At 43.3% G+C, this 21,742-nt stretch overlaps 1 protein-coding gene across 6 annotated transcripts in view; it reads right to left on the bottom strand.

Annotated features, from left to right (window-relative positions):
* LOC142796415 (uncharacterized) overlaps window positions 1-21,742 on the bottom strand; it is a 157,212-nt gene that overhangs the window by 34,882 nt on the left and 100,588 nt on the right. For 5 of the 6 annotated variants that reach the window (XR_012893826.1, XM_075886951.1, XM_075886928.1 and 2 more), the window contains one exon: window positions 11,187-11,264. Coding sequence is in view for 5 of the 6 variants with exons in the window: in XM_075886951.1 (XP_075743066.1) it covers window positions 11,187-11,264 (78 nt within the window). In the remaining variant the exon portion in view is untranslated. Of the gene's footprint in view, window positions 1-1,490; window positions 3,430-11,186; window positions 11,265-21,742 lie in introns of those variants that run through there. The other variant, XM_075886935.1, reaches the window with a different exon arrangement.

The following is a 21,742-nucleotide window of genomic DNA, read 5'->3' on the forward strand; positions in this document are numbered from 1 at the left end:
CTTGAAGTACAAAAGTTCAGCATGAATTTTGTGCTTGAAATCATCTACTTGTCATGGCAAACAATTCCCAGGAAACATTGGTACTCTTGCTTCGCAGGAGTACATGCAGCAATATTAACAGAATGAAAGCAATAAATAAGTGTTTCACCTGTGGAAAAATGATTTTGGCAAGCACTGTGAAAACCACACACACTGCTGCCAAAATGAGGGGAATATGGAGAGCACTTCATACATGTAGGCAGCGTCCAGTAGCTTTGCGAGTCACAGCGCATGAACAGGGTGAACACAGCTGATGCTTGGAACAATGGTTTAGAGTTTGCTGGTGCTTGTGCCCCTTGAACTTGTCAGGAACTTTCTTTGGGCAGCCTCACTAAGACGAAACGACAGACCATGCCGAAGAATTTCTACACCAGTGCAAAAAAATTTTTGGCGATATTTGTGAAGACTGCATGCGCTGCTTGCCAAATTGCAGTGAATGGCTGGCAATGCATGGCCAACATATATTTAGTGGCATGCAACTGCGAAATACAAAGAGGGCATGCTGCAGAATAAATACAACAAAAAAACGTGCTGTTGCAAAGCTTTTCATGTCGTCAATGTCATAGATGTGAGTTTTCATTCATCTCTATAGTTCGCTCATGCACAAACATAAAGTCACAACTCTTAGATGAAGACACCCACTTTTAGCTGTATCGACTGCATGCAATTAAGAGATAAGCATGCGTGAGCAATGTTGTTGTCCGCGTTCAATAAAATCTGTTCTACAGCTGGCCAAATGTATGCACAAGTGCTTCCATAGAGGCACATTTTCATTTCTGTAGTTATGATACTCATGTGATGTGTTTCTTAAGGTAATGCCATGCAATATGCACCATATGAATATATTATTACGTAAAATTGCAATACCTCTGCATATACATGACAGTATGCGCATATTCATCCACTGCGGATAAAACAGAAAATTAAAGAAATACTGACACAAACTTTTCACCAAGGTAATGGAGGGCTCCAGAAATTTCGACCATTTAGGGTTCTTTAACGTGCACCCAAATCTGAGCACACAGGCCTACAACATTTTCACCTCCATCCAAAACGCAGCCACCACAGCCGCAATTTCATCCCGCGACCTTCGGGTCAGAAACAGTGTACCTTAGCGGCTAGACCACTACAACAGGACTTCAATCTCCCTGCTCCCCCATGTAGGGTGGCAAACCGGCTTTGCTGGTCTCGGTAATTTCCCTGTCTTTCCTTCTCTACCATTTCTTCTCATGAGTTCAACAAATGCAGCTTTCTTCAAGCGTATAACATTCGGACGAATATAAATTGCCTGAAATTGAGTTCACTAAATGAATATTGTGTGTAGCTTTATTCTGATCATTCATTTAAATTGTTGTGGTTGGTGAAAAGGCAATACTCCTCACTTGTAATCAAACAGCGCATGCTGTCTAATGACCATAGGGGGGGGGGGGGGGGGGGGAGTGGAAACGCTAAGACAAAACATCAATCTTGAACCACATGCCATCACAATAAAGCTCATAAACTACGGATAGCTGCTTAACGTAATGGTTTCCCAACGCGACGTAAAGGCAGAAGAATCAAATTGTGCCATACCTGCTTCATTATGATAATGATGAGGCCACAACGTTATTGGCCTCTGTATGCTAATAACAATTTACGTTGCAAATCATGTGAAAATAACATTCAATACGACGTCTTGAATCTTGCATCCTACCATGCGGTCTAAGTGCCAACGAGATGGTTTTAGGGACGTCGGTGCAAGCCAATAAACAACAATCACTTGGTGAAGATTATTTTTTACAATATTCAATTGGTCCAATACCTCCATCTTAAAAAAAAAGGCAGTCTAGTGTTCTTCATTCTTACATAAATACAATGCCTAGTTTTGCATTTCAGCAGCAACATATGCACGCCTTAGGCACGCATACCATGATGTATACCATTATTGTGTTTTGAGCAATAAATGAAGTATTCATACACTGCACATACCACAGGTCACTTGTAAATCTGCAGCAAGGACATAAAAAATTTACGATTTCAGATACACCATTACACTTGTAATTCGAGATTGCATTGGAACTTGTGGTACATTTATATTTTATAATGTTTGTAGACGTTAAAAGGACTTCAGCAAAGTTTAACGCCAAAGCGGGGTGAGGCGCACACAATTCTTAAAACCAGAACAATGCAATGGTAGGTGAACATAGGGGGAACAAGATGTACCCCGAAAATTGCGCTCGAACGAGTGTACTGCTCAACCTAGCGCTTGCACAGCTAAAGTATGACTCATAGACAAAATGAATTAACCCAGGCGTAATTGCGCGCTTTGCGAACTGCACCTACAGCACTCTGTGTCAAGTTTAAGCACATTTATTAGAATAAATATCATGGTAGTTAAGTATACGTGCACGGTGGATGCAAACACATTTGGTCACACAGGAAAACAGATCTACTTCATAGTAGTCACACATATTTAATGATCATGTAGGTGTTAAAAAGAATGATTGATATGTGGGGTTTAACGTCCCAAAACCACCATATGATTATGAGAGACGCCGTAGTGGAGGGCTCCGGAAATTTTGACCACCTGGGGTTCTTTACGTGCACCCAAATCTGAGCACACGGGCCTACAACATTTCCGCCTCCATCGGAAATGCAGCCGCCGCAGCTGGGAGTGTTAAAAAAAAGACGCGTAACATACAAAACTTTCTTCAGATACATATTGGCACAGAAAACGAACAAGGCCGGGAACAAGGAACACATACGCGGAGACCACGTCATTCTTCTCCATTCTTCTAAATTCAATACACTAAGATCTCATTCAACGCGAATCACCAGCATCCTCAAACGCACGCGACAGACGCAACAACGACGGTTACGACTAACAGGCGCAGTCCCCGAACGACGTCCGACGGCATAGAAAAAAATGTTGTGATTCATAGCGTGCAGAGCATCGCCTCACCTTTGTACTAAGCGCCCGCCGAATTACAGCTGCACAGCGCACATTGCTTTTAAACCACCCCTCTCCCTACATAAAAAAGCTCGTCCGCACATAACGTCGCTGAGCTTAGACTTGAGCCTAATGAAATCAGACACAGACTTGAGCCTACTGAAATCAGACCCGTCCATAGGCTCGCTACATTGATAAAAACTCACTTATCGTCCACTAGCTAGGAAATACTTAGTTCACAAGGCTACTATACTATAGCGCTCACGGTGTTAACCGTTGGAGGAGCCGATGACGTGACCGGGAGCACGGCCGCCTGGATCGGGCGCGCGGCGGCGGCTTTGGCGGGAAAAGCAAAAAAACAAAAAAACAAAGCGTCGACAGCAGAAACATCCACCTACCTTTTAAGTTGCGCGAGCACTCTAGGATACGAAGCAGCCAGTCCTCTCTTGCGTATAGTGCATCTTCGTAACAAGCAGTGCCGACAGAACATAAAACACAGCGCAAGCACACTTTGAACAACAAGGAAAATTGACTTTAAACGCTCCGCACACGGCCGTTGTGGTCTCTAGTAAGATTCTGCCATTTCTGTCCTTCTGATGCAACGGATCTGCATTTACGCACACCATGTTTTATATCATAGGTGAATAAACTGTTTCTACGCGAACATACAATAACATTACTGAAACTATAGGATACGCCAGTCTGTATTGCATACAATATTTTTTGGCTGAAAAAGAAAAAAACGCAACGCGTATTCGCGCGAAATTCGAAATGTCTGACAGCGTGCAAAATTCGAAATGTTTGCTTGTTTTTGTATTCCTTATACCGATACCTTGTTAACATCTGTACATTGGTTGAGTAGTTAAGCTGGTTGTTGAAAACAGTGTTAAAATCTTTGAATATAAATACAAATTACAGGCAGCAAGTAAAATTGGTCACAACAAAATAAGCATACTAATACTTATTTGGCAAACATTACTTTAGCTATCCTTAGTGAAAGTTTCTTTAAAAGGGGTATAGTCAAGACTCACAATATTTTTTAAACAAAAGCAAGAAACCTTTATTTAACGTTATTATAATAGAACGTAAGAGTCCATAGCCCGTCAATAAAATCGGTGACATGTGTCAATTTGATACATTGTAAGGTTAACAAATATTTGTACAACACGAAAACTATTTTCTCTACCGTGGTCTTGTAGGTTTGTATTTCTTTGCATTAACAATTGTATGATTTATATATACTGCCATGGACAAAGTTTTGTTTGCAATGTTAGGCGCAAGCGAGGACAAGAGGTCTATATGTGTAAGTCAAAATCCTGTTGTAGCTATATAAGCTGCGTACTTCGCCATTGGCTAATGAGCTCGTAGCACATAGCGTAGTCAGCGCCGGCTGTGAGGCGACGAGAAAGAGGCAGCACGAATGACAGAACCAATATATAACTTACATTCATCCGCGCACTACCACTATGCAGGTATCCGCTACTGCGGTGGGGCTACTAATAAGACCATGGTGTCTAACCAGGCAACCTCTAAAAGCTGTTGGTTACGCTCTATGACCACATTGTTCACAAAGTTTTGCCGGCGACTGTGCACCTTAATGGGTGCTCATCGGGACCCATTAGTTGTTGCACCCTTTTTGCGCCCTAGTTTGCACCCTTTTAATGTATGCACCCTTCTGGTTCTGCTTGTGAAATGCTGAGACGCTAATGATGTGCTGAAAGGGTGTGCTTAGGGTATTTGTATACTTTTTTACACCCTTACGGGTCAGAATTGGTATAGTGTGTACACCTCCTACATCACAAACCCGTTTTCGCACAAGAAACTACGCAGCGTCAAAAAAATGGGCGGATCCCTCGTACAGTGGAAATCGATCACATGCCAAGCACAAATGAGAAATGTTATATGTCACTTCAAGACCAGCACATTGTTACGAGGTGGAGGTAAACGATGCAATACATGACTTTCGTGGCATGATTATCATGTTTGGATGTGTCGTTTACCTTCGTCTTCTATTCACGCCACGTGGTACCAAATTCAGTATATGTGGAGCTAGGAAAACGGCCGCGAGCACGCCAAGAGTGTGGTATGTTGTCATCTTCTTACATGACACGCGGGTCAGGATTATCATGTTTGTACCAGTCATATATATCGTCGTTCATTGATGTAACGTAACACGAAGTTTGGTATGGGTGGAGCTAATAAAACGGCTACGAGCGCATCATGAAGGGTCTAACATTCTCTAATGTAGCGTTGAAGCGCGCCATGCTGGGCGCAGTGACGCTACGTTAACAACACACGAGCACTCTATAGTCTGACGCAAGGCGCGACGAGCGTACGTCGGTGCGTCCCGATGGTAATCGGTGAGAAATGCAGCCTGCTTTATTTCACGCTGAAGCGTTACCCAGACCACACTGCGTCTTCCTCTTTTCGTGACGGAGGGACACCGGACGCACTGAAACGCGCATGCGTCAAAGCGACGCCACACGGCGTGCACCTGCGAGTATAAGGCAGGGCCAGCGCCTGGCGTGACACGACGAAGTGAACGCCAGTGAGCACGCGCACCGCGTCACGTCGAAATGTATTGGCGCCTTGACTGTGCCTTGTGGTCATGTTTTCACATGACAAGCATTTCACGATTATCATGTTTGCACCAGTCACATACCTTCGTCATCCATTGGTTTCACATAATACCAAATTTGGCATATGTGAAGCTAGCGAAATAGCCGCGAGCTCATCATCAGTGCGGCATGTAGTCATCTTGTGACATGGCAAGCATGTCATGGTTATTTTATTTGGATGTGTCATTTACCTATGTCGTTCATTGGCGACACGTAATACCGACTTTCGTGCATGTGAAGCTAGCGAAACGTCTGCGAGCACATCGTGAGTGTAGCATGTAGTCGTTGTTACATGACACGCATCTCATGCATATCATGTTTGCACCAGTATCATGCCTTCGTCATTTATTCACGTCTCATTGTACAAAACTTCATGTAAGGGAAGCTAGCAAAATGGCCGCCGGCACATCATGAGCATGGCATGTTATCATGTTGTTACTTGACACGCATGTCATGATTATCATGTTTGCACTATTCACACACCTTCGTCATCCATTCACGTACTGTAATACCAAATTAGGTATATGTGACGCTAGCGAAACGGCCATGAGCGTATCATGAGCTTGACATGTAGTCATGTTAATACATGACATGTATGTCCTCATTTTTATTTTAGGGTCTGCTGCTTGTGTTCGCCATGCAATCATGTCATACCAAATCAATTTTGCAACATGCCATGTAAACAAAACCACTGCAAGAGCAGCCGGACCATCAAATGTGAATCATGACACTAATGATATACAGTTCATGATTTCATGTTATGACTAGTCAAATATGTTCTTCATACAGTCATATTAGGCCATACCGAATTTGGTATCGATACCACTATCGAAACGGCCAGGAGAGCTAATTGTCGTAGGTGGCTGGATAGATAGATAGATAGATAGATAGATAGATAGATAGATAGATAGATAGATAGATAGATAGATAGATAGATAGATAGATAGATAGATAGATAGATAGATAGATAGATAGATAGATAGATAGACAGACAGACAGACAGATAGACAGATAGATAGATAGATAGATAGATAGATAGATAGATAGATAGATAGATAGATAGATAGATAGATAGATAGATAGATAGATAGATAGATAGATAGATAGATAGATAGATAGATAGATAGATAGATAGATAGATAGATAGATAGATAGATAGATAGATAGATAGATAGATAGATAGATAGATAGATAGATAGATAGATAGATAGATAGATAGATAGATAGATAGATAGATAGATACGCTCAAAGTCGCCGAAGTTAGCTAAGAAATGCCTCCCACTTAAAATTCGTCGCATGCTGCGATTGTATTCTCTCTTCTCTCGTCCCGACAAAAGTGCTGGAAGCTAATCAGGGTGGAATAGCAGGCGCAAAAAATAACGTCATGCGTGCCTCGTGACCTTGGCCACTTTGTTTTTCAAATGCGCGGCTTTTTTAGGTGTGATCGGGCGCGCACGCGTGGACAAGTCGGGGCCTCCCACGGTAATCTCTGTAACGACTGAGCATGCCATGTTCAAATCAGCCAATCGCTAATAGATGGGCTTACTACGAGTGGTTTTTTGGCTTATTCTGTGATTTGGCGAGAGAAGAGCAAGCAATATTTAGCTGACTGATAATTTCATGTGGATTACAGGTCACGTGTGGTGCTATAATATTTCGCTCTTGCGTTGTCGGGAGCCTTTACTACCGATAGGCAGTGCTTTCTGGCCATGCTCAAAAAGTGTTGCTGGTCCCCTTTAAGGTAACGAAATCGCATCACGAGTTGTCGTACAAACAAATGAACAAGACCGAGCCCCCCTCCCCTCCCTCTTCTTAAGTGAAAAAAAAAAGTTGTCTCTTCGCATGGCTTCCTATGAAGAATTCCAAGTGAAGCAGGCAACTATCCTGTGAAATGACTTGATGTGTACGCGAGAGCAATGTAATACTTGCAGAATGTAGCACGCTTTGATGCAAAAAGATGTTACATGCTTTAGCTCTCTAAAAAATGGAAAGATCTCGTTCTTTCCAACTTAATACATTTCTACGGATAGTGGTTATGGCGGACATTCAATGAGTGCTACTACTATGGCGTTTATCAAGAGGCACACCAAGATAATAAACTGGAGCTCCGGTCCAACGTATATTTGTGAAAACCAAGGGAGTTAGTGCCCACGCGCCAAGCCTAAATCCACTTGTTTTATCAAAGCTTATAATTACTCTTTAAATTTCACTGAAACACACAGTGGTGTTTACTGCTTACTGAACAGTGGGTTTATATACGCCGAAAAACGCAATGTCATCTGCGTAGGCTAGAACTTCAATTTCCTCGGCTTCATTTCTATATCCTTTAATACCATAGCTGAAGCGTGCACTTAGGAAAAGTGGTTCCAAGTATATGGCAAAAAGTAAAGGCAAAAGTGGACAACACTCACACATTGATGAATTTACCTCTAATAATCCTGAAAGCGCACGATTCACGATTATTCTTGTTGTGCACTTCTCATAACATAGTGATATGCCATTGTACAATAGATCCCCTTACTGGAGATGCTTGAGTAGTCAAAACAAAAAATATGTCATACCTTATCAAAAGCCTTAGAAAGGTCAATCTGAAGAAGAACTACCTGATTCATACTACCAACAATGCACTCAAGCACTCATCGCGCTACAGAGCCATTCGTCTGTATAAAACAGCGTCTTATTTCAAATGTTTGATGGGTGCCTACAAACTAAGTAATCACTGTTTGCAATTTGTTCAAGAGGATTTTTACTAATACCTTATAATCAACGTTACCCAAACATATAGGCCTATATTCAGTTACTCTTTTTGAATCTTCACTATAGCCGCTTTTTGGTAGGAGTCTAGTATGGGCCTGATAAGAGGAAGCAGGAAGATCACCAAGTTTATAGCCTTCTTTAAAACTGCTTCAAGAAAAGGAGTAAGAAGTTTATGAAACGTCATGTAAAATTATAAGGCCATCTCGGCTTGAAGTTTTCTTTCTCTGCAAAATTTTTATTGCAATCTTACTTGTGACTTGTTGGCAAACTTTCCTTATGCAGGCTTGATGTCGGGAAAGCAATCGCGTTGATACGACCTATAAAGTGTTTTAAAAGAGCGAAAGAACAACCAGCCGTCGCACAATGTGAATGGCGTAGCGAGTGGGCTGTCCAATGCTTCAACTCGTTACAAAAGCTTGGTTTCGTTCCTCTATTAAGGGTGGCTCATGCCAACTTCTGCCATAAATCCTCATCGTCGTCAGCGACTGCATGGAAAATTGGCACAAAATTCTCTGCAAGTGTTTAGCGGATGCCATGCTTCTCAAAAGAATGACGAATAATAGCATAGCGAGTGCCAGCCTACTACCCAAAAATTTATTATTAATGCCCTAGTTTGTATCAAGCAAGTGTGCTTGCAGTAAATACTCAATGAGTGTTTCGCAAAGGCTCTGAAAGGCCGTTCTTCTAGCTTTCGCTGTGGCTGCGCTGCGTCTTCTACTCAGGCCTGGCGTTTTTTATCGGGAGATGGTACAATTTTTTTCCTCCTAGCACCTGTCAATCTGCTCGATACAAGCTTGACCGCGTGACAGAAGTATAGACCATTTCAATGTTTACAAACACAGCCCCTTGACGACATCTGGTTTTGTTTATCGATGTGTCATAATTGCATCACAGCTGATTTTCTAGTTTTCTTTGCCTATTTGGCAAAATATATTCAAATAAGTATTCTTTTGAGCTATATTTAAAGTGTAAAACATTCTCTTTTACTTTATGCTCGTTCCTTTTATGCCAAAAACGAAAGAGAGACTTTCTTTACCCTTGAAAAGAACTTGAAAACATGTTTTCAGTTCACAGATTAGGAGCTGGGAAATGAGGTGACCGGAAGTGTTTTGGAGTACAACGCTCATGTCGTAGACTACATTGTGCGTGCACTGTGAAAGCATCTGTGGTGCGGCATGATGCAAGAGGTCACTGGTCCATTTCCCCTTTTTTGGGCGTCCACATTAATCCCGAGAAGGCTCAGGGATATGTGCACGCTTAAATGGTCCTTAGGAGCTTGCTCCTTCAGCGGGGGGGGGGGGTGTCTACGGACGTCGTGCCGGTGTGTACGCTTGTGCTCATTACTCCCACTAGAGCAGCAGCTGTGCTCTTCGTTCCAAGAGCACTCACTAGATAGCGCGCCGCTGCTGAAGTGACGTTCGCTCCCGTCTCGCTCTCGGTGTGTGCTCTGGTAGGAGACCGCTAGCTGGCCACCTCTATACAATAAGCTCGCTCTCGGCACGCTTCTTTTTTCTGCCAGTTATTACTCAGTGCGCGTCAATATTGTTACCCCAAATGAACACCGCAGAAGCCAAGCAGATGACGTGGAGGGCTCGCAATGCGGCTGCAGCAGGGGCTCGCCGTCAGGACTCTGCTGCTATACGAAACCGAATACAAACTTCATTGGAGCCTTTGACGTGCACGTCATGCACGACAACCGGCTAGTCCAACACACTATGTCGCGTAACGTACTCTTATGCATTTTATACAAGTGCCCCACCACCATCAGGGGCACTTGTATAGACACCACCTTGACGAACTTTCCACTACAACCTATAAATCAAGATCGCCTGGCATTGTACTTTATTTATTTTATGCCCTATTAATTTCATGCACTGTGGTAAACCAAAATTATTTGCGAGTCAGCAGGCATATGTCTGCCCCTTCCGTGTCTGTCGTCCTGCAATGTTTTTTTTTTCGTCAGATTGCTTCCAAACAAGCTAGCTCACCGACAATATTAACAAAGTTGACTGCACCTGAAACATTTCATGTTTATATCGCATTGCACAATCCTCACTTCTAACATTTTAAAAATCCTTTACCCACGCTGTTATCCCGACCTTCAGCCAACTGCTTAACAAATCAACACTTTTGTTACCACAGGCAATATGAACGGCCAGGCTTTCATATATTAGCATCAGTGAGTTGTGACAACCTGCAATCACTTGTAGCCTCAACAAGAGTTTGGATTGCTCTATTTAAATGTGCTGATTGCCGAAAAGTCCGCGATAAATATTACATCGACTATCGGAAAACGAAGTGCTCGTGACCGGGGCACATTTGAAAGGACATCTATGTAGAGTCCCTGAAGTCGGCTTTTTGGCGTACAACATTCCCACCACATACATCGATCTCTAAATAAGCTTGGTGTATTCCGTCTTTAAAGAAGATCAACCTATTTTAGCGTTTCTGAATTCTGAGCTCTGGGTGTTACGCTGAAATACCGAGTGCCTATTCACTGGACCACACATCTATGGTTACAGATTTAAATGTATCTCAACTAAACAAAGACTTTGTGAAGGTGGCGAGAAAATTATATGAAAGAGGACCACTTTCATTGAAGACTTCGTATGTGGAGACTACCTTGTTTTTACGCTCATCGGTCTGCTGGAGTTTCAGTGAGCATAAGGTATACCAGTTATTCGTGAGGACACTGACATATATGGCAGTACTTTCACAGAAAGATGACACATAACTTTCTGGTTGTTTATGCAGTTAAATCACCATCTAAGTCCTCTCCGCAACGTTTGCAGCAAACTAGATAACTTAAAACATTGTAGCGTATATTTAGAATCTTAACTCACCGTCGTAGAAGGTTACGACAGCACATTGTTGCAGTCGGTCGTAATATTGAAAAGTGTATAACCGAGGACCATTTCTTCCTGCAAAATAAAAATTGCGTCATGGCGTGGGGTGCGCTTTCGCTATATTCGCTTAAGGTTTCGGCAGAAGATTTCAAGAGCCTTGGCTAATGCACTAAACATTTTTCGAAAATTGCATATGCCTCTACAGTGAGGCCTGGATGCAGGGTAAAAAAAGGTGTTTTCAGAAAACGTGGTAGCAACGATATGTGGCGTCTCTTGTGCGTCCTATGTACACACAAAATATGCGCCTGTGGAAATTAGAGACGTATATATATATATATATATATATATATATATATATATATATATATATATATATATATATATATATATATATATATATATATATATATATATATATATATATATATATATATATATATATATATATATATATATATATATATATATATATATGATATCTAACAGACAGTAATGTAAAGGATGTGAAGGATTGTACAGGGGAAGTTATTAGAACCAATGAAAGTGAATAAGAAGAAAGGAAAGTGGATGAAGAAAATAACCAGCCGTGAGCACGGCTCACGGCTTCTTCTTTTTTCATCCATTTTTCTTTCTTCTTATTCACATTCCATTGGTTCTAATAACTTCCCCTGTACAATCCTTGGCATTATTGTCTTTTAGATCTCATTATAACTGTGTAACTGTGTATAACTGTGTATAACATTATAACATTAAACGAACCCTTAAGAATGCACTTGTTTCCCTTATTCACTAACGAGGGTCTCGTACTGGCAGACTTGGTGCCTCTAGGTTGCATACGGGGGACTATTGGTCAGCGGCCAGTAAGTAATAAGTTCACGTGCTACGTGACGCCAAACAGGCTAATAAAGAGTGTACCACACTCGCCGCAATGACTACTAGAGGCGCTGACTGACACTCTCACGTTTAAATTGACATAGATACCCAATAAAGTGGCTGGGGGGACAGCTGTCGTGGTAGCTCAGTGCTAGAGCATCAAACGCGTTATTCGAAGGTCGCGGGTTCGGATCCTGCCCTCGGCAAGTTATCTTGTCACCCGCTTTTCTTTCTTCTCATTTACATTACAATTGGCCTAATAACTTCCCCTATACCTTCCTTGGCATTATTGTCTGTTAGATCTCATTATCATTGTGTAAAACACGACAAACGAGCCCTTAGGTATACACTTGTTTCCGTAATATATATATATTTATATATATAAATATATATATATATATATATATATATATATATATATATATATATATATATATATCTATATATATATATATATATATATATATATATATATATATATATATATATATATATATATATATATATATATATATAGTCCAGTAGATCCTTCGTGAGCGGTCACAACGTGGTTTATTTCGACGTTTTGGCCTAGAGTCGGGCCTTCATCAGGATTAAAGATACAGTTTGTTGGTGCTCCGCTTTATACAATCTCAAATCAGAGGGCAAAGAAAGAGGAAAAAAACAGAAAAGAAAACAGGAAAAAAAGGAAAAGAAAAGAAAAAGAAGAAAAAAGAGAAGGAGAAGATAAAAAAATATACGGTGGACTTCCGTCGGGCACCCCCTTCCACTCTTCCCTCCACTTCCCCCCTCCACTCTTCCCTCCACTTCCCCCTTCTCCCCTTCACCTTTCTGATGTCAGAGGTCTGTGTATGTTTCCTTTCACTAACGCATTCCTCCCGGCCAGACGGCGCTTCCTGGCACCTTCGGTTCGGTGTGGGGCAAAAAAGAGTTTTTTTAGGAAGTTCTAACCCTTTAACTACTCGGAGTCCCGTAAACAATTCGTCGTAGAAGGAGGGGTGCCGCGTATTGTGGCAGAGGCTGGTAAGCGGGAATTTTAGGAAGTTCTAAGCCTTTAACTACTCGGCGCCCTGTCAACATTTCGTCGTAAAAAGAGGGGTGCCCCGTATTGCGGTAGAGGCTGGTAAGCAGGCGCAATACGAATTCCTTGCCCGCTTCTGGATTACGCGTGTAGTGGGTGCCTCCCGGCTGTGCACAGGGTTGCTGTTGGGCATGGTATGCATGGCACAATTGATTGGGTAGTAAAATAAAACAGAAAACAGACGACAGCTGCACTTAGAAAGAGTACTTACACTTGGAATTGTTTTGAGTTGTTCAGTGCCCTTCGCAGCTGCAGTGCCGGGAACTCAGTTACCATTTTCATTGTTGCCGTTATTGTTTTTTAGTGCTTTAATTGCTACAAGTGTACCAGGATTCTCAATTATTCCTCTATCGAGGGTGTTAAATCAGTGTATAAGGTATGACTCTCGTTGTTCACGTTCTCGATTTGATTTAAATCCCGTCTCTAGGAGCGTTATTGATAGTTTGTCGAATGCATGGTCGGGAAGATTGATAGGTTTTGATAGAGGTAGACTTGGGGCTGATTTCGCATGGGCTCTGTGATTATTGAAGCGAATCCTAAATGGTGTTTCTGTTTGTCCGATGTACTGCATACCACACGCGTTGCATTCGAGTAGGTATACCACATTAGAGGAATCGCATGTTAGGTTTCCTCGTATGTTAATCGAAAACTTGGAGTGCGTGCTGGTTGTTTTGTCTCTTTCTCGCATCGCCTTACATACAAGACATCGTGGCTTTAAACAAGGGCGGCATGAATTATTCGGGGGTGATGTATTAATTTGGGAGTGGACAAGGGTGTCTTTGAGGTTACGTGGTCGTCGGTAAACGACGCCTGGAGCGGATGGGAATGCGCGTTTCAGACGTTCACTTTGTTCCAGAATGTTGTAATGTCGTTTAAGCATTTTGTTTACATTGGGGAAGTTTGTGCTGTAAGTCAAGAGAGGTTTGTTCGTTGTGGATATTCTCGTGGTGGTCGCTTCATAAGTAAGTCTTCACGCTTTAGTTTCCTCGCTTTTTGAAGAGCGTCAATAATTACATGTGGGGGGTATTTTTGTTTCTCGAGCATAAGTTTTAGCCTCTGTGAGCTCGTGTCAAAGTCAGCGTCTCTAGAGCAGATTTGCTTAAACCGGTGAGCCTGGCTGTATGGAATACTGTTTTTACAGTGGCGTGGGTGATTGCTTTGGTAATGGAGGTATTGTTGTCGATCCGTTGGTTTGCGATGTAGGGTTGTGGAGAGCTTCTCTTCTTCTATCGTTATGGTAACATCAAAAAAGTTACGGTAACTTGCGAGTATGTGTGTGTGAAGTGTATGTTCGGATGTACAACATTGTAAGTGTCGATAAAGCTGACAAGTTCGTCCTCGCTGTGGGTCCAAATAATAAAGATGTCGTCTATGTATCTTCTGTATAACATTGGTTTCAAGGAACTTTGTGCAAGAAATTCAGATTCTAGCTCTCCCATAAATATGTTGGCATATTTAGGTGCCATTTTGGTGCCCATAGCGGTCCCGCTGATTTGTCGAAAATACTCTTGGTTAAACTTGAATGAATATAATTCGAGGACCATCCTCGTCGAAGTTGCAATAACAGAGAAATCTGGGGTGTTAGGTTTTCTATGGTTTGGGTACATGTTTTGTAATGCAGCTAAGCCGTTATCGTGAGGAATATTTGTATATAATGAAAAGACATCAAAAGTAACCAAGTATGAGTTTTTCGGCACAAAGAGACCTGCAATGTCTTGAAGAAAATGTGTGGTGTCTTTTATGTACAACGCGAGGGTGCATGGAATGTGGCTTATTAGTTTGTCCACGTACCCTGATATGGGTTCAGTTATTGTACCGATGCCTGATATGATTGGTCGACCTGGGTTACCAGGTTTATGAATTTTCGGGAGGATGTAGAAGCGATTTGGACGAGGGTATGCTGCTCGCATCAGTTTGTGGTCAGTGTTGGTTATCTTTTCTGCATCCAACAGTTTCTTTAGTTCTGTTGATACGGTACGTTTGTATTCGTCTGTCGGGTCACCTGGGAGGCGTTCGTTAAATCTTGAGTCGTCTAGTTGGCGGTATGCTTCTTGTAAGTAGTTGGTTGTATTAATGACTACAATGGCTCCTCCTTTGTCAGCGGGTTTTATTGTTATGTCTGTCCTTGATGCCAAATTTTTCATACTTATTTTTTCAGATTTTGTTCAGTTTTCTCGGTTTCCTTTCTGTCTGTAGTATTCGTTACTATATCTTTCTGTACTGCGATGATACAAAGGTCCAAGCACTTGTCTCGATTACTGTTCGGTGTCCAATCATTTGATTTACGACGGTGAATTGTTTCGTGGTTAGAAGGCCTGTCCAAGAAATATTCGCGCAACCTTAAGCTTCGAGCGAAGTTGTCGAGGTCTCGGAGCAAGGGGAATTCACCGAAAAATTTTGTGGTCGGGCAGAAGCTTAGTCCCTTAGATAGCAGTTTTTTTTTCGTCAGGTGACAAGCTCGTGTCCGATAAGTTTACAACCACAGTGTCACAGGGTGTGTTCCTAGATGGGTGCTCATTTGTACAATTAGTGATTTCCTGGGTGGTGGTGTTGTAGTGATAAGGAACTATATCAGGGAACGTGGATTTGGGCACAAGGTCTCTTCTGAGTTTATGAATATTTGTGGTCATGATGGCTTGGTATTTATTCTGTTCAAATTCTGTTAATCGTGTGATTTATTCGTTCGATAAAGTGTTGTGGCGGAGAATTAGTTGGTCATAGCGACCAGTTTCTTTACCGTCTTATCACTGTGATTAAGAGCGATTTCTGTTAATTTAAGATTTGCCTCAAGGAGGACGTTTTTCCATGTTATTTGGTCGTGTTCATCTAGATTTGTAGCGGCTGGTGTGAGGGAGAGTGTCATACCCTTGGGAGCTGTTCTAGCACGAAGGTACACTTGCAATGTTGATTTATGCATTTCATGTCTAATTCGTTTGTCAGCAAGTTTTCGTACTTTAAGGAAAGTGGCGCTGCAACTGGGAAGCGATGAGCTCGACTTACATTTCAGAAGTCAATCTTCTTTTGGGTGCAGGGATGGCACTGATGAGGTGCGCAGGTTGTAGTTATGTCCGGCAGGCCTTCGTCGTTGTAGGGAGAATTTCGGCGTTGGGCTCCCGGCGACCGTGTTCGTTAGCAGTTCCGGGGTCCACAATAGGGGGACGTGGTTTCGTAGTTCGGCAGGCTTCCCTTTGAGGAGTGGTGTAGTGGTGCTGTCGTGTAGTGTTTTTGGTCTCGACATCCGCAATGGAGGGACGCGTGTTGGCTTTTCAGCAAACTTCCCCCCTAGTAGTGGTTCGCTGTTGATGGCGAGGGGGTGCTTGTGGCTCGCGGGAGTCACAGTTTCGCTGATCGTCGGGAACTCATCTGTGATGTTGGGTGGGTGTGGGGCTCCTGGTGTATGTTGATATGCAGAAGTCTTCTCGTGGGTGCCTTGTTATGTTGAACTTATATTCACGGGAGCTGCTGGTTGAGTCGACCACCCCGTGGTGGATTCGAAGTCTCCGCGACCGAGTGCTTTCTTGAGGGTTTCGGCAATCAAAGCGGCACCCATAAAACTCGGATGAAGCCCATCCGCTGCAAGAAAGCGTCTTGGTGGCAACTGCTCGAATTAGTAGTCGATGTATGACACCTTGCTGGGTCTTCGGCAGTAGGCCTTGACTGTCTCGTTGAATTGACGAGTGTCCCGGTTGAAGCGGTGCACGAATTGTTCGTTCGATCGTTCCAGGTGTAGGTTGAGGTAACGGGGCAGCACGCATGAAACAACGAGCCTTTCGAGTTCCTGGCGTGTCCGAAGCGTGTCGTTCACTAGGCGGCGAAGGCGGCGTAGCGATTTCTCTAGTCCGTACGACGCCAGCTCGCTCGTACTGACGTGAAAAAGGAGCGTGGTCACAGATCGTAGTATGCCAGCAAGCTTTTTCTCGATGTCGAATGTGGAGGCTCCGCGGAAGGAAATGATTTCAGGTGTCGTCTTCTCATGCGGGTTGAAATGCCGATGTAAATATCTTGTTTGCGAATTTCCGATGATGGCTGATGTTGGTGCATGTTTAGGGAACTTCCGTGAGACCTGCTCGACTGGAGGTGCGCCTGTGGCCGGTCTTGTGTAGGCAGGCATGGTGGTTGAGTGGCCGTAGCGTTGCATATAGTCCAGTATATCCTCCGTGAGCGGTCACAATGTGGTTTATTTCGACGTTTCGGCCTAGAGTCTGGCCTTCATCAGGATTAAAGATACAGTTTGTTGGTGCTTAGCTTTAAACAATCTCAAATCAGAGGACAAAGAAAGAGGAAAAAAGACAGAAAAGAAAAAAGGAAAAAAAGAAAAAGAAAAGAAAAGGAAGAAAAAAGAGAAGAAGAAGAATATTATACGGTGGACTCCGCTCGGGCGCCCCCCTTCCACTCTTCTCTCCACTTCCCCCCTCCACTCTTCCCTCCACTTCCCCTTCATCTCTCTCCCCCTTCTCCCCTTCACCTTTCTGATGTCAGCGGTCTGTGTATGTTTCCTTTCACTAAAGCATACCTCCCGGCCAGACGGCGCTTCCTGGCACTGGCGGTTTGGTGTGGGGCAAAAAAGAGCTTTTTTAGGAAGTCCTAAGACTTTAGCTACTCGGAGTCCCGTAAACAATTCGTCGTAGAAGGAGGGGGGCCACGTATTGTGGCAGAGGCTGGTAAACGGGAATTTTAGGAAGTTCTAAGCCTTTAACTACTCGGCGCCCTGTCAACATTTCGTCGTAAAAAGAGGGGTGCCCCGTATTACGGTAGAGGCTGGTAAGCAGGCGCAATGCGACTTCCTTGCCCGCTTCTAAATTACGCGTGTAGTGGGGGCCTCCCGGCTGTGCACAGGGTTGCTGTTGGGCATGTCATGCATGGCACAATTGATTGGGTAGTAAAATAAAACAGAAAACAGACGACAGCTGCATTTAGGAAGAGTAGTTACACTTGGAATTGTTTTGGGTTGTCCAGTGCCCTTCGCAGCTGCAGTGCCGTGAACTCAGTTACTATTTTCATTGTTGCCGTTATTGTTTTCTAATGCTTTAATTGCTGCACGTGTACCAGGATTCTCATTTATTTCTCTATCGAGGGTGTTAAATCGGCAGATAAGGTATGACTCTCGTTGTTCACGTTCTGGATTTCAATTAAATCCCGTCTCTAAGAGCGTTACTGATAGTTTGTCGAATGAATGGTCGGGAAGATTGAGATGTTTTGATAGAGGTAGACTTGGGGCTCATTTCGCATGGGCTCTCTGATTATTGAAGCGAATCTTAAATGGTGTTTCTGTTTGTCCGATGTACTGCATAACACACACGTTGCATTCGAGTAGGTATACCACATTAGAGGAATCGCATATTAGGTATCCTCGTATGTTGATCGAAAACTTGGATTGCGTGCTGGTTGCTTTGTCTGTTTCTCGCATCGCCTTACATACAAGACATCGTGGCTTTAAACAAGGGCGTTATGAATTATTGGGGCGTGATGTTCAATTCGGGAGTGGACAAGGGTGTCTATGAGGTTACGTGGTCGTCGGTAAACGACACCTGGAGCGGATGGGAATGCGCGTTTCAGACGTTCACTTTCTTCCAGAATGTTGTAATGTCGTTTAAGGATTTTGTTTACATTGGGGAAGTTTGTGCTGTAAGTCAAGCAGAGGTTTGTTCATTGTGGGTCTTCTCGTGGTGGTCGCTTCATAAGTAAGTCTTCACGCTTTAGTTTTCTCGCTTTTTGAACAGCGTCATTATTTACATGTGGGGGGTATTTTTGTTTCTCGAGCATAAGTTTTAGCCTCTGTGAGCTCGTGTCAAAGTCAGCGTCTCTAGAGCAGATTCGCTTAAACCGGTGAGCCTGGCTGTATGGAATACTGTTTTTACAGTGGCGTGGGTGATCGCTTTGGTAATGAAGGTATTGTTGTCCATCCGTTGGTTAGCGATATAGGTTTGTAGAGAGCTTCTCTTCTTCTATCGTTATGGTAACATCAAGAAAATTTACGGTAACTTGCGAGTATGTGTGTGTGAAGTGTATGTTCGGATGTACAGCATTGTAAGTGTCGATAAAGCTGAGAAGTTCGTCCTCACTGTGGGTCCAAATAAGAAAGATGTCGTCTATGTCTCTTCTGTATAACATTTTTTTCAAGGAACTTTGTGCAAGAACTTCAGATTCCAGCTTTCCCATAAATATGTTCGCATAATTAGGTGCCATTTTGGTGCCCATAGCGGTCGCGCTATGGGCACCCGCTAGATCCTCCGTGAGCAGTCACAACGTGGTTTATTTCGCCTAGAGTCTTGCCTTCATCAGGATGAAAGCCAGACTTTAGGCCGAAACGTCGAAATGAACCACGTTGTGACCGCTAGGATCTACTGGACTATATATATATATATATATATATATATATATATATATATATATATATATATATATATATATATATATATATATATATATATATATATATATATATATATATATATATATATATATATATATATATATATATATATATATATATATATATATATATATATATATATATATATATATATATATATGTATATATATATATATATATTTATATATTTATATATATATATATATATATTGTAAGATGGCGTCCAGTACCCTCAAGACTCCTCTTTATTGTCTCGAGTATGTGCCCCACAACCTAAACTGGAGTGGCGAAGATGAGCATGTACAGATGAAAAGACTGAACGAGTATTGATGCTCACACTTATTTTCCCCACGCACTTGAGCGGCCGGCCCGGCTGAGACTTAGGCGGGAAAGGTACGGCGAACAAAGGGTTAAGGCGTGAAACGTGAACTATCTCGGATGCACGGTAACGACGGTCCGAGGAACCCTCGATGGGAGTGAGAAGGTAATTAACAGGAGATGTTCGTTCACTAACAACGTAATGTCCAAGAAAGCGTGACTAGAACTTTTCACACAACCCGGGTGTACGAACAGGCGTCCAAAGTTGTACTTCATCTCCAGGACGGAAGGTGACGTCTCGACGAGAGCTGTCATAGCGTTGCTTGCGGGCTAGTTTACTGGCCTCCGTGTTGAGTTGAGCACGTTGCCGTGCGTCAGCGAGCCTGGAGACGAAATTTTCTGGCGTAGTCGTGGACGTTTTTGTCGTTACATTGAAGAAAGAGGCGTCAATAGTGAATGTCGGCGCACGACCATAGACGAGGAAGAAAGGTGAATACCCGGTGGTTCGTTGAACAGCGGTGTTGTGTGCAAACGTTACGAACGGCAAAATTTTGTCCCAGTTATCGTGGTTCGGTCCGATGTACATGGATATCATGCCGATTAGAGTCCGGTGGAATCGCTCTGTCAGGCCATTTGTCGGCGGGTGGTAAGCGGATGTGATCTTATGAACTGTGCCACAAGTTTTTAGATTTTCGTCAAAAATTGTCGACATGAAGGCATTGCCCCGGTCACTCAACAACGTATGAGGTGCACCATGACGCAACACAATGACTTTTAAAAAGAAGGCAGCAACGTCTGAGGTGGAGCTACTGCCTAAAGAGCGGTCTCCACGTATCGTGTGAGGTAGTCGACGGCTGTGACGATCCAGTGGTGGCCCGCTGGCGTTACGGGAAGTGCTCCGACGAGGTTTATTCCGACAACCGCAAAAGTTGTACCGGGACATAGAATGGGTCGTAATAATTCAGCAGGAGCAGAAGTTGGCCGTTTCCGGCGTTGACACAGTGCACAAGAAGCGACATAATTAGCCACAAAGGTAAAAAGACCAGGCCAGAAGAAACGGCTCCTAACGCGGTTTTAGGTCTTCTGAAATCCCAAGTGTCCAGCTGATAGGTCGTCGTGGAGTACTTCGATAACTTGTTTTCGCAGTGAACGGAAAAGTACTGGCACCCACCGATGCCCATCCGCATTGCAAGTATAGTGCTGTAGTACATTGTTGTCTAGCTTGAACTGCCGTAGCTGACGACGTAGTCTGGCATTAGGTGAAGAAGACGAGTCATTCAAGTACCCGATGATGCGGTTGCAGTATGGGTCGTCACGTTGACACGCGGCAAACTGAGCGCTGCTGTTTAAAGATAGTGTCCCATCAACTGCCAGGGGTGATAACGTGAGTGCAGAGGAAGCCGCTTGATCACCTGAGGGGCATTGAGGATGCGTGGTTGGAGTCGCAGAGGGCAGCGAGAGAGAGCGTCGGCATCCTGATGCTGTTTTGCAGACCTGTACACAACGTCAAAAGTGTGCTCTAGCAAACGGAGTATCAGCGACCGAGTCACCCAGACAAATTCTTTAGCGAGGACAACCAGCATAGGGCATGGTGTTCGGTAATGACAGTGAAGTGGCGTCTATACAGATAAGGTCGAAACTTCTGGATGACCCAAACGGCAGCAAGACATTCCTGCTCAGTTATTGAGTAGTTCTGCTCCACAGGTGTTAGTGCGCGGCTGGCATAGGCAACTACTCGCTCACGTGAAGTGTCGTCGCGCTGGAGGAGGACGGCACCGATTTATGGCCGCTGGCATCTGTGTGAAGGAAAGTGGGTGCGCTCTCATTGAAGTGACGGGGGACGGGGTCTGATGTCAGAGCACGCTTAAGGGCTTGGAAAGCACTTTCGCACTCGTCAGTCCATGTGAA

Source organism: Rhipicephalus microplus, chromosome 1 (genome assembly GCF_043290135.1).
Source record: "Rhipicephalus microplus isolate Deutch F79 chromosome 1, USDA_Rmic, whole genome shotgun sequence".
NCBI lineage: Eukaryota > Metazoa > Arthropoda > Arachnida > Ixodida > Ixodidae > Rhipicephalus > Rhipicephalus microplus.